Source organism: Myxine glutinosa, chromosome 12 (assembly GCF_964187855.1).
Source record: "Myxine glutinosa chromosome 12, kmMyxGlut1.1, whole genome shotgun sequence".
In the NCBI taxonomy this organism is placed as follows: domain Eukaryota; kingdom Metazoa; phylum Chordata; class Myxini; order Myxiniformes; family Myxinidae; genus Myxine; species Myxine glutinosa.
Window position 1 is genome coordinate 58,829,853 of NC_136272.1, and position 14,657 is coordinate 58,844,509.

At 42.5% G+C, this 14,657-nt stretch overlaps 1 protein-coding gene across 1 annotated transcript in view; it reads left to right on the plus strand.

Annotated features, from left to right (window-relative positions):
- Positions 1 to 14,657, plus strand: part of TRPA1 (transient receptor potential cation channel subfamily A member 1) — a 405,999-nt gene that overhangs the window by 261,886 nt on the left and 129,456 nt on the right. Inside the window, exons 19-21 of the mRNA XM_078766842.1 lie at positions 4,013 to 4,105; positions 4,270 to 4,340; positions 12,638 to 12,788. Coding sequence (XP_078622968.1) covers positions 4,013 to 4,105; positions 4,270 to 4,340; positions 12,638 to 12,788 — 315 coding nt within the window. The remainder of the gene's footprint in view (positions 1 to 4,012; positions 4,106 to 4,269; positions 4,341 to 12,637; positions 12,789 to 14,657) is intronic.

The window sequence follows — 14,657 nt, forward strand, 5'->3', positions numbered from 1 at the left end:
ATACGAAGTTATTAATGGTGTGATCGATCGTTCAATCCTTCATACGAAGTTATTAATTGTGTGATCGATCGTTCAATCCTTCATACGAAATTATTAATTGTGTGATCGATCGTTCAATCCTTCATACGAAGTTATTAATGGTGTGATCAAACGTTCAATCCCATATAGTTCGTTATTAATGGTGTGATCGATCGTTCCATCATATATAGTTTATACTTTCATTGATAGTTTATACTTTCATTGTGAGTAATCTATAATCATTGTGTAATCATTGTTACATTGTAAATGATACATAACCTACATTGTGAGTCATCTTGCAACATCTTACATCATCGTAACAGATCCTTGCAACTACAGACCAATCAGCCTGCTCCCAATTATCAGCAAAGTCATGGAATCCATCATTGCTTCGGATATGAAGTCTTTCCTCTTCTCCAATGGCTTGATCTCTGATCATCAATTTGGTTTCAGACCAGGTCACTCTACTCTGGACATGCTGCTTCTGCTGTCTCAACAATGGGTGGAGTTCCTCAATGCCAAACAGGAAATCAGAGCTCTCTCCCTTGACATATCACGTGCCTTCGATACGGTCTGGCACCCAGCTCTGCTCACCAAACTCTCCTCCTATGGTATCCATGGAAATCTCCATGCATGGCTTGCAGACTTCCTCTCTGGTCGTAGTCAACGTGTGGCCCTGAATGGATTTCTCTCATCTCCCCTTCCTGTTCAGGCTGGAGTTCCCCAAGGCAGTGTTCTGGGCCCTGTGCTTTTTCTGGTCTTTATCAATGATCTCTCCGACTCTCTGGAAAATCCTCTCTATCTCTTTGCTTATGACTCCACTCTCTGCCGCTCCATTCCTCTTCCCTCAGATCGGCAGTCTGCAGCCTCCTCACTCTCTGAAGACCTGGACAAAATCACAGACTGGTCAAACAAGTGGAACATGTCTTTCAATCCTGACAAATCTCACACTCTTACTATGTCTCTCCGAAAAGATCGACTGGACAACCCTCCTACTTTCTCAACAATCCTCTCCAAGAAGTTCTGTCGCTCAAGCTTTTGGGTCTCACTATCTGCCATGATCTTTCTTGGGAAAACCACATTTCCAAGCTGGCCTCCAAAGCCAGTCGCCGACTGGGCATCCTCCGTCGTGCGAAGTCCTTCCTAGGCACACCTGAGCTCCTCACCACATACAAGGCTTTCATCCGCAGCTCAATGGAATGCTGTTCTCCCCTCTGGGCTGGTGCTCCTGCCTCACACCTAGCTCGGCTTCACGCTGTTGAAACCAAAGCTTTCAGAATCATTGGAATCTCCCACGATGAAGCTATCTCTGAGGGCCTTTCACTCACTCACCGCAGGCAGGTAGGTAGCCTTTCTGTCTTCTACCGACTCCTCTCCGGCCTTGCTCCCCCAGCTCTCTCTGTGCTCTGTCCCCCAAATATTCCTACAGGTCGCACAAGATCTGCCAGCAACCCTCTGATGGTTAAACTGTCGAAATCTCGGCTCTCTGCTCACCTTCACTCTTTCATTCCTCTTTTCTCCCGCCTCTGGGACAAACTCCCACACTCCCTTCAATCCCACTCCTCCCTCCAGGTCTTTAAAACAGCTGTTCACCACCATCTCTTATCTTCCCCCATCCAAAAACCTTGATCTTTTCTACCCCCACTAATTCACCCCAGATCCACCTTGTTTGAAATTCCAACTTCTTTCCTGGAAGTCCTGGCAGTGTCCATATGTTTTATACCTCTCCCACCCCCCCATCCCCCTTCCCACGCTTCCACCCCCAAAGCCCTCTCCCTCCCACAGATCTCTCGATGTTTCCATGTCTCTCGGTCCCTGCTCTCAAATGTTGTGTTTGTGTCCTTCCCCCTCTCTCCCCATCTGGTCTACCGCTCCCGATGTTATTTGTTTTATGTGTCGGTTTGTCTTTCTGTGTGATTAATGTTCGCTCTTTCACGAGCCTCGATCTTGTATTCAAAAAAAAAAAAAAAAAAAATCTAGTAATCATTGCGTAATCATTGTTACATGTTAAACACTCACTATAATTTACCACTCACGATTAAACACTCACTATAATTTACCACTCACTATTAAACACTCACTATAATTTACCACTCACGATTAAACACTCACTATAATTTACCACTCACGATTAAACACACACTATAATTTACCACTCACTATTAAACACTCATGATAATTAAGCACGCACTAATAAACACTCACTATAATTTACCACTCACTATTAAACACGCACTATAATTTACCACTCACTATAATTTACCACTCACGATTAAACACTCACTATAATTTACCACTCACGATTAAACACTCACTATAATTTACCACTCACTATTAAACATTCATGATAATTAACCACTCACTATTAAACACTCACTATAATTTACCACTCACTATTAAACACTCACTATAATTTACCACTCACTATTAAACACTCACTATAATTTACCACTCACTATTAAACACCAACTATAATTAACCATTCAATATTAAACACACTATAATTTACCACTCACTATTAAACACTCACTATAATTTACCACTCACTATTAAACACTCACTTTCATTAACCATTCACTCTTAAACACTCACTATAATTTACCACTCACCATTAAACACTCACAATAATTTACCACTCACTATTAAACACTCACTATAATTTACCACTCACCATTAAACACTCACGATAATTTACCACTCACTATTAAACACTCATGATAATTAACCACTCACTATTAAACACTCACTGTAATTAACCACTCACTATTAAACACTCACTATAATTTACCACTCACTATTAAACACTCTCTATAATTAACCACTCACTATTAAACACTCACTATAATTAACCATTCACTGTTAAACACTCACTATAATTAACCATTCAATATTAAACACTCACTATAATTAACCACTCACTGTTAAACACTCACTGTAATTAACCATTCACTATTAAACACTCACTATAATGAACCATTCACTATTAAACACTCACTATAATTTACCATTCACTATTTCAAACACTCACTATAATTAACCATTCACTATTTCAAACACTCACTATAATTAACCATTCATTATTAAACACTCACTATAATTAATCACACACTATTTAACACTCACTATAATAGTGTGTGGTTCATATGGAGTGGCTATTTATAGTGAGTGTTTAATAGTGAGTGGTAAATTTTAGTGTGTGTTTAATAGTGAGTGTTTAATAGTGAGTGGTAAATTATAGTGAGTTTTTAATCGTGGGTGGTAAATTATAGTGTGTTTAATAGTGAGTGTTAAATTATAGTGAGTGTTTAATAGTGAATGGTTAATTATAGTGAGTGTTTAATAGTGAGTGGTTAATTATAGTGAGTGTTTAATAGTGAGTGGTAAATTTTAGTGTGTGTTTAATAGTGAATGGTTAATTATAGTGAGTGTTTAATAGTGAGTGGTTAATTATAGTGAGTGTTTAATAGTGAGTGGTAAATTTTAGCGTGTGTTTAATAGTGAGTGTTTAATAGTGAGTGGTAAATTATCGTGAGTTTTTAATCGTGGGTGGTAAATTATAGTGAGTGTTTAATAGTGAGTGGTAAATTTTAGTGTGTGTTTAATAGTGAGTGTTTAATAGTGAGTGGTAAATTATAGTGAGTTTTTAATCGTGGGTGGTTAATTATAGTGAGTGTTTAATAGTGAGTGTTAAATTATAGTGAGTGTTTAATAGTGAATGGTTAATTATAGTGAGTGCTTAATAGTGAGTGGCTAATTATAGTGAGTGTTCTGACCATTTCATAGTGAGGTAATTTCATCATCACCCCAAACACTCACTTTTAACCACTCACTATATATCATAAATCTAAAGCATTTTTACGCACTGATTATCTAATTGTGTAAAATAAGGTGTAAAGTTGGGCATTTGCTGAAAGTACAAAATACTCTTCTAAGTGAATGATAAGACATTATTATTATCATTATTATTATTACAGTGCAGTGTTATCTTTTGCAGATCAAGTATAATTTCAGATACCTTCAGTGCCCTCTGGAACTTCAACAAAACAGCGACGTGAAGGCCGTGTATGAACCCCTTGGATCTCTAAATGTAAGATTTCATGAGCATGTTTTCATCGTGTAATAACAATCGTGATATATTCCACTCAAATATTACATCCTCTTCACAATCAGAAAGCATCAAGCAAACATCAAGGATTTTTTATGGTCATTTTTCCCGTAAACTCACAGAAACTCGAAACCTTTTCGTTTCAGGCGATGGTGAGAGCTAACCGAGGAGATCTTCTTGCTCACCCCGTGTGCCAGCATTACCTCTCTATGAAATGGTGAGTTGGTTGCACCATCACCCCATGTGCCATCATTGTCTCACTATGTAATAGTCAGATGGTCACGTCATCACCCCAGATGCCATCATTACCTCACCTTGAAATTGCCAATTGGTTGCATCATCACTCTGTGTGCCATCATTACCTCACTATGAAATGGTCAGCTGGTCGCATCTTCACCTCGTGTGCCATCATTACCTCACTATGAAATGGTCAGTTGGTCACATCATCACCCCACGTGCCAACATTACCTCACTATGAAATGGTCAGTTGGTCACATCATCACCCCATGTGCCAACATTACCTCAATATGAAATGGTCATTTGATCGTGTCATCACCTCGTGTGCCATCATTACCTTACCATTAAATGGGCAGTTGATCACGTCATCACCCCAAGTGCCATCATTACCTTACCATTAAATGGGCGATTGATCGCATCATCACCCCATGTGCCAACATTACCTCACTATGAAATGGTCAGTTGGTCGCATCATCACCTCGTGTGCCATCATTACTTCACTATGAAGTGGTCAGTTGGTCGCATCATCACCTCGTGTGCCATCATTACCTCACTATGAAATGGTCAGTTGGTCGCATCATCACCTCGTGTGCCATCATTACTTCACTATGAAATGGTCAGTTGGTCGCATCATCACCTTGTGTGCCATCATTACCTCACTATGAAATGGTCAGTTGGTCACATCATCACCCCATGTGCCAACATGTCATCACCTCGTGTGCCATCATTACCTTACCATTAAATGGGCAGTTGATCACGTCATCACCCCAAGTGCCAACATTACCTCACTATGAAATGGTCAGTTGATCATGTCATCACCCCATGTGCCATCATTACCTCACTATGAAATGGTCAGTTGGTCGCATCATCACCTCGTGTGCCATCATTACTTCACTATGAAATGGTCAGTTGGTCGCATCATCACCTCGTGTGCCATCATTACTTCACTATGAAATGGTCAGTTGGTCACATCATCACCCCATGTGCCAACATGTCATCACCACATGTGCCATCATTACCTTACCATTAAATTGGCAGTTGATCGCGTCATCACCCCAAGTGCCAACATTACCTCAATATGAAATGGTAAGTTGATCATGTCATCACCTCGTGTGCCATCATTACCTTACCATTAAATGGGCAGTTGATCACGTCATCACCCCATGTGCCAACATTACCTCACTATGAAATGGTCAGTTGGTCGCGTCATCACCCCATGTGCCAACATTACCTCACTATGAAATGGGCAGTTGGTCACGTCATCACCCCAAGTGCCATCATTACCTCACTATGAAATGGTCAGTTGATCGCTTCATCACCCCATGTGCCAACATTACCTCACTATGAAATGGGCAGTTGATCGCATCATCACCCCAAGTGCCATCATTACCTCAATATGAAATGGTCAGTTGATCATGTCATCACCTCATGTGCCATCATTACCTTACCATTAAATGGCCAGTTGATCGCTTCATCACCCCATGTGCCATCATTACCTTACCATTAAATGGGTGGTTGATCACGTCATCACCCCATGTGCCATCATTACTTCACTATGAAATGGTCAGTTGATCGTGTCATCACCTCATGTGCCATCATTACCTTACCATTAAATGGTCAGTTGATCGCTTCATCACCCCATGTGCCATCATTACCTTACCATTAAATGGGTGGTTGATCGCGTCATCACCCCATGTGCCATCATTACTTCACTATGAAATGGTCAGTTGATAGTGTCATCACCCGGTGTGCCATTATTACCTCAATATGAAATGGTCAGTTGATAGTGTCATCACCCCATGTGCCATCATTCCCTCACTATTAAATGGGTGGTTGATCGCGTCATCACCCCATGTGCCATCATTACTTCACTATGAAATGGTCAGTTGATAGTGTCATCACCCGGTGTGCCATTATTACCTCAATATGAAATGGTCAGTTGATAGTGTCATCACCCCATGTGCCATCATTCCCTCACTATTAAATGGTCAGTTGGTCACGTCATCACCCCATGTGCCATCATTACTTCACCATGAAATTGTCAGTTTATCGCGTCATCACCCCATGTGCCATCATTACTTCACTATGAAATGGTCAGTTGATAGTGTCATCACCCGGTGTGCCATCATTCCCTCACTATTAAATGGTCAGTTGGTCATGTCATCACCCCATGTGCCATCATTACTTCACCATGAAATTGCCAGTTTATCGCATCATCACCCCGTGTGCCATCATTACCTTACCATTAAATGGGCAGTTTATCGCGTCATCACCCCCATGTGCCATCATTACCTCACTATGAAATGGTCAGTTGATCATGTCAACACCCCGTGTGCCATCATTACCTTACCATTAAATGGTCAGGTGATTGTGTCATCACCCCATGTGCCATCATTACCTTACCATTAAATGGGCAGTTGGTCAATGATTGCCGATAATGTCAGGTTTCATCTGACGGCATCCAACCATTTCTGTCGCATAACCACATGTGGTGTAAAACATGTGGTGTGTAAATAGATTCAGCAGGATTCAGATGATTAAATTATAGTATTAGCTGGCCATCCATTTATTACGTAGATATGTGGGCCATGTTTCAGTGTACAGAGGGCAGAGAGAGAGGCTATTAAAAATATATATATTCAAAATTGTGCTTTGAAATACATTGTTACCTGGACATACACAAAGCAAATTATATAAATAAAGAAATTTAACTCCAAAATGAAAAGTCCACACTGTCATTCCGGCCTAATGACAGAAAAGCAAGAAAAAGGAAGAGATTACCAGTTAATTAAAGAAGAAATGATCAGTTAATTAAAGAACAGATGATTAGTCAAAGAAGAGATGATTAGTCATTTAATTAAGAGATGATCACTTGATTAAGAGATGATCAGTTAATAAAATAACAGATGATTAGTTAATTAAAGAATCTGTTTTTTGTTCTGTTGTTAAAATTAAATTGCTGCTTAAATTAGTTCTGCTGCTTAAAATAGATTGTTCAGCTTAAAGCCGAACAGATTAATTAACCCAGCTGCTCCTGGACTCTGTGTCCTTCTCTCCTGACAAGGTGGAGAAGTTTTTGTCGAACCTCGACTCTGATTCTGCAACTGGACCAGACGGCATCAGCCCACGGGTCCTAAAACCCTGCTCTGCCGCTCTATTTCACCCTCTCTCTGTTCTCTTCACTCTCTCTTTTGCTCAAGGTCATCTGCCAGCATCTTGGAAATCAGCAAACATTACCGCTTTACACAAAAAAGGTGCAAAAACAGATCCTTGCAACGACAGACCAATCAGCCTGCTCCCAATTATCAGCAAAGTCATGGAATCCATCATTGCTTCGGATATCAAATCCTTCCTCTTCTCCAATGGCTTGATTCCCGATCATAAATTTGGATTCAGACCAGGTCATTCTACTCTGGACATGTTGCTTCTGCTGTCTCAACAATGGATGGAGGTCCTCAATGCCAAACAGGAAATCAGAGCTGTCTCCCTCGACATACCACATGCCTTCGATACGGTCTGGCACCCCGCTCTGCTCACCAAACTCTCCTCCTAAGGTATCCATGGAAATCTCCACGCATGGCTGGCGGACTTCCTCTCTGGTATCAGCCAACGTGTGGCCCTGAATGGGTTTCTCTCATATCCCCTTCCTGTTCAGACTGGAGTTCCCCAAGGCATCATCAAGTCAGTTTGTTTTTTTATGTTATTAATGTTAGCTCTTACACGAGCCTCGATCTTGTACACAAAAAAAATTGAGAAAAAAAGATACAAGAGCTCTATATTTCAACCGACATTATCATTTAACATTCACACATTAAAGAACAATGTCCCCTGCGAGATCTAACTCAGGCTTAACCAGTCAATGTACCCAGGTTGGGGGGGTGTGGGGGGGTTTTCACGCTCACCCCCAGGGCACAGTGAGGCTCTGAACACTCTGTCTTTGGGACACCGAACCGTGTACATTTTCTCGCGCCAGCTCACTGTCTTCAATCCATGTTCATCCAAATGCGAACAAATCGGTGTAAATGTCTAACCTTTTCTCAGAATGCCTTTCCTTTCAATACATAGACATGTATACAAGACCTATATTGCAATATTTACCCTTCTTCAACAACAACAACAGGCATTTTAAGGCCATTTTCCCTGCTAGAGCGGGGGTTAGCCTTGCGGTCCCCATGACAATCTTCTCCATTTTGCCCTATTTTCTGCATCTCTCCTTGTTAACCCCCTTGCCCGCATTTCTTCTTCCACCATCTTTAGCCAAGTCTTTCTTGGTCTCCCTGTCCTCTATTTCCTTCAACATTCATTGCCATCACTCTTCTCAACCAGTCACTTTCATCCTTCCTCAACACATGACCAAACCATCTCAACCTGTTTCTCTTCACAGCATCCATCACAGGCTCTATTCCCATCATCTTTCGCAATTCATCATTTGTCTTCCTCTCTCTCAACGATACTCCGCACATCCACCGAACCATTCGCATTTCCACCCTTTCCAGCCTTCGTTGCTGCTCTACGTTCATTACCCATGTCTCGCTCCCATAAATCATAACACTTCTCACACATGCAGCATACACCTTTCCCTTCAGCTTCAACGACACTCCCCTCCTCGTCAGCACGCCACTGTTCCCGAAACTTCTTCCATGCACATCTCACTCCAGCAACCGTTGCCGAGTCTGATCCATCTTCTCCATTCAGCATGTCTCCTAGGTAGCAAAATGTTTTCACACCTTCCAGCTTCATGCCGTCTCCAAGATACAACTCAACATTTCCTCCATCTGCAGCTCCCTCTGTGCACACCTTACATTTGAATGTAGCTGCCACACTGGTTAATGACCCTCTCAGACCACTTTTTTTTTCATATTCTTTTTTTTTTTTTTTTCTTCTTTTTTTTGTATACAAGATCGAGGCTCGTGAAAGAGCTTTGACCAGTCTCGTCTTTGTATACAGGATCGTGAAACATGCTCGTGCTCGCGAAATCTCGTGCTCGTGATCCATACATGCTCGTGAAAGAGCGAACATTTATCACACAAAAAAAAATCTAAACAAATACAAAGTATATAATAAGGGGAGCTATATAATAAGGGGAGCTATATAATAAGGGGAGCAGTAGACAAGATGGGGAGAGAAGGGGAAGCACACAAACACAACATTTGAGAGCAGGGATATCGGGAGATCTGTGGGAGGGAGAGGGCTTTTGTCAGGATTGAAAGACATGTTCCATTTGTTTGACCAGTCTGTGATTTTGTCCAGGTCTGCAGAGAGTGAGGAGGATGCAGACTGCCGATCTGAGGGATGAGGAATGGAGCGGCAGAGAGTGGAGTCATCAGCAAAGAGATAGAGAGGATTTTCAAGAGAGTCAGAGAGATCAATGATGAAGACCAGAAAAAGCACAGGGCCCAGAACACTGCCTTGGGGAACTCCAGCCTGAACAGGAAGGGGAGATGAGAGAAACCCATTCTGTGCCACACTTTGACTATGACTAGAGAGGAAGTCCGCAGGCCATGCGTGGAGATTTCCATGGATACCATAGGAGGAGAGTTTGGTGAGCAGAGTGGGGGTGCCAGACCGTATCGAAGGCACGTTATATGTCAAGGGAGACAGCTCTAATTTCTTGTTTGGCATTGAGGACCTCCATGCATTGTTGAGACAGCAGAAGCAGCATGCCCAGAGTAGAGTGACCTGGTCTGAAACCAAATTGATGATCAGAGATCAAGCCATTGGAGAAGAGGAAGGATTTGATATCGAAAGCAGTGATGGATTCCATGACTTTGCTGATAATTGGGAGAAGGCTGATTGGTCTGTAGTTGCAAGGATCTGTTTTTGCACCTTTTTTGTGTAAAGCGGTGATGTTGGCTGATTTCCCAGATTCTGCTAGATGACATTGAGCAAAAGAGAGGGTGAAGAGAACAGAGAGAGGGAGTGAAAGAGCGGCAGAGCAGAATTTTAGGACCACCACAATTTTGATGAACCCACTCAGCGCACATTGTACATTGAATGGAGTGCACTCCGACACCCTTCCTGCACACCGCACACGGCCACTCCCCAGTTCTTTCCACCTCACCACATGCTTTCACATCACCTTCGTTTTTTCCAATATTCACCTTCAGACCTTTTGTCTCCATACATTCCTTCCACTTGTTCATCTTCAATTAATTTACCCTTGAACAATTCTGGAATATTGTTACTCCTATACAATGGAACTTGAAACTTGAATACAAAAATTATTTCGCCAAATTCACCATACATAGATCTCAAACAAGTACAATAAACAGTCCTTTCAACCAAGCGACATAAACAACCAGAACGCCCTTGAGACAACTCAGACAGGCACTGTGCGAACTCTCGTGCAGGACAACTCCCAAATTTTTGCTTGCATATGTAATCAACATACCTTGCGGAATTATCTCAAAAATGTCTTGATCGATCCTAACAATTCTTATTTTTCATTCTAATTAATTTTCAATGCAAAATTTTTATGGATAAAATTCATTTTGCCTGCATTGAACCCTCCCCCTTCGACATAAGGGCACGAAGAGAGCTGTTTGCAATCACACTCAATCAGAATTACACACTGAAAACATGAATACCTCTCAATTGTCGTTTCCTTTGATCAAATAACCAATTTTCATTCGATAAACACTAAACAGCACAGCACCTTGTCCATGGTGTAACTCAGTGCACATTTACGAATACAACTCCCAATGACAATTACAACCCAACAACCACTAGATGTACAGTATACTTTAATCACTTTATCTTGGCTTCTTACCACCATTGGTCAGACTCACTCATCCAATCCTATTAGAAGAGTGCCAGACTCCTTTTATTTTATTATTTTAACTTATTTGAAACTGGCCAGTTTTGGACGTTAGGCCAATTAGTGGATGTCGAATTCCTCATCCACCCGGGATATTTTTACCCCTGGTGCAGCGACTCTAGGGTATCCAGGTTGTTCTTTCAAACCTGCTGTTTGAGCTACCCTAGTCATCACCCCTGGTTCAACCCCAGCTCCTTACGTAAGTTTCCGATGCATTTTCTACTGAACCATCTTTCGACCGGGAATTCCTCGCGCTGTCCTTTTTGTCCAATTATTACACACTCTCACATCCCTTACTTCTCCTTGTCCATGTATTTTCCACATGTACCCCGTACAAAAATTCCACCGGCTCCGCAGAGTTATCTGCTTTGCCCTGTCTATTTCCCATCCTTATGCCTTATTTCCCTTGCTGTGTTTATGGACAGACAGTCCTCAAATAATCATTTTTCCGTTCTTCTATCGTCTATCACATGCATCCTTAGCACCGACATGGACACCCATTAACAAATAATCCTTTTTCTTTTATCTTTTACTCTAACCTTTTGTTCGAAGTCACGCTTGGGTTATTGGCAAGGGTGGAGGAGGCCACCCAGTGACGGCAACACACCTACGAGTAGAGAAAGATCTCACCTTAGTTATTGGGGCCGTCGGCTTGGTGAAAACCCCGCTCCTTCCTCCAACCGGTAAGCCCTGCTCGCTTTGCGCTAATCTGTGGGAGTCTGTCCACCTTTATCAAAATATAACAGACAACACTAGGTAGATAAAGGATTATTTATTTCGATACGTACCGAGAGAAAAGTTTGTCCTGAGGCAAGCAGATCTCTAAAATCTACTCAAGACAGCATTTTACTTTATACTAAAATTGTCTACGAGAAAGGAAGGCAAAAGCAAAGTGAAATATAAGATAAGAACAGAAGAGCTAATGCAAGAGCACTTGGCTCCACATTTGCACAAGGTCAAACCACAGATAAAGCATGTTTTTGCCATTCCTTTTTTCCTGGCTCAACGATATCACATGATGCATTTACTCAACATGCTTTTCGGCCATGGCTGTCTCTGATTGGTCCAGGGATGACAATTATTCATTTTTACCCCGACATGTACGTGTGTGTGTGTGTGTGTGTGTGTGTGTGTGTGCGTGCGCGCGCGTGTGTCCCCATGTGTGTGTGTGTGTGTGTGTGTGTGTGTGTGTGTGTGTGTGTGTGTGTGTGTGTGTGTGCGCGTGTTTGCGTGTGTATGTATGTGTGTGTGTATGCGTGTGTGTGTCCCCGTGTGTGTGTGTGTGTGTGTGTGTGTGTGTGTGCGCGTGTGTGTGTGTGCTTGCGTGTGTGTGTGTGTGTGTGTGTGTGTGTGTCCATGTGTTTGTGTGTGTGTGTGTGTGTGTGTGTGTGTGTGTGTGTGTGTGTGTGTGTGTGTGTGTGTGTGTGTGTGTGTGTGTGTGTGTGTGTGTGTGCACGCAGGCTTGGCTATGGTTTAAAGGTACACAGCTTCAACTTGCTGATGTACATGGTCATGCTGATCCCTCACACATATCTCATCGCCTTCTCTCTGCCTCCTCAACGAACTCAAAATGCAACCTTGACAAATGCCACCCAGTTATCAGAAAAGGGGGTAAGTATCGCTTCATCGTACGTCACAGTTCTCATGAAAATATTTGTTATTCCTTTGTTTTTCGTTTTATTTGGGCTTGTAATTTCTTATTATTGGCCACATTACACAAACACAATTTCTGAAAGTTAAATGCTGATGATTGGTAAGAGAGGATGATTACACGAGTCCAGTTTTTCCTTATTACTGGTGAGAAAACACGAGATTCCATCTTGCGTTGGACAAAACTTTTCAGAAACAAAGAATCATTGATCAAGTCGCATCCCACAAATAAGTTGTTGCGTCGCTTGAAGACAGATTCTGCTGTATTTACGATGTACTTACAGATTGCTGCAAGGTATTTTTTTCCAGGAGCATTCAAAACGTGCTCGGAGCGGGGTATTTGTTGGTTTGCTCGCTAGAGCTAGAGCAACAACAACAACACAACATGCATTTTAAAGGCCATTTTCCCTGCTAGAGCGGGGGTTAGCCTTGCGGTCCCCATGACAATCTTCTCCATTTTGCCCTATTTTCTGCATCTCTCCTTGTTAACCCCCTTGCCCGCATTTCTTCTTCCACCATCTTTAGCCAAGTCGTTCTCGGTCTTCCCCGTCTTCTACTTCCTTCTACATTCATTTCCATCAATCTTCTCAACCAGTCACTTTCATCCTTCCTCAACACATGACCAAACCATCTCAACCTGTTCCTCTTCACAGCATCAATCACAGGCTCTATTCCCATCATCTTTCGCAATTCATCATTTGTCTTCCTCTCTCTCAACGATACTCCGCACATCCATCGAACCATTCGCATTTCCACCCTTTCCAACCTTCGTTGCTGCTCTACGTTCATTACCCATGTCTCGCTCCCATAAATCATAACACTTCTCACACATGCAGCATACACCTTTCCCTTCAGCTTCAACGACACTCCCCTCATCATCAGCACGCCACTCAATTCCCGAAACTTCTTCCATGCACATCTCACTCGAGCAACCGTTGCCGAGTCTGATCCACCTTCTCCATTCAGCATGTCTCCGAGGTAGCAAAATGTTTTCACACCTTCCAGCTTCATGCCGTCTCCAAGATCCAACTCAACATTTCCTCCATCTGCAGCTCCCTCTGTGCACACCTTACATTTGAATGTAGCTGCCACACTGGTTAATGACCCTCTCGGACCACTACATTTTTGATGAACCCACTCAGCGCACATTGTACACTGAATGGAGTTCACTCCGACACCCTTCCTACACACAGCACAGGGCCACTTCCCAGTTCTTTCCACCTCACCACATGCTTTACCACTTGCCATCACCTTCGTCTTTCCGATATTCACCTTCAGACCTTTTGTCTCCATACATTCCTTCCACGTGTTCATCTTTTCCTTCAGTCCATCCATACTTTCCGCAATCAACACCAGATCATCTGCATACAACAACTCCCACGGTAAACCCTCCTTTACGTTCTGAGCCAGCACCTCCATCACAGCTACAAATAGTAGTGGACTTAGTACCGACCCCTGATGCACTCCCACCTTCACCTCAAACTCACCACTGTTCCCGTCCTTCGTCCTTACAGCTGTGCGCGCTCTTTTGTACATTGCCATCACTACACTGATCAACCATTCCTCCACTCCTAACTTCCTCAATGCCCATGTCAATACTTTGCGTGGAACCCGATCGAATGCTTTCTCCAGATCAACAAACCCAAGAAACAACTTCATCCTCTTCTCCATGTACTTCTCCTGCAACTGCCTCACAATGAAAAGCGCGTCTGTCGTTCCTCTTCCTGGCATGAATCCAAACTGCATTTCGTCGATCTTCACTTTCTTCCTTATCCTCCTCTCCAACACCCTTTCCAATACCTTCATTCCATGCTCCAATAACTTTATCGC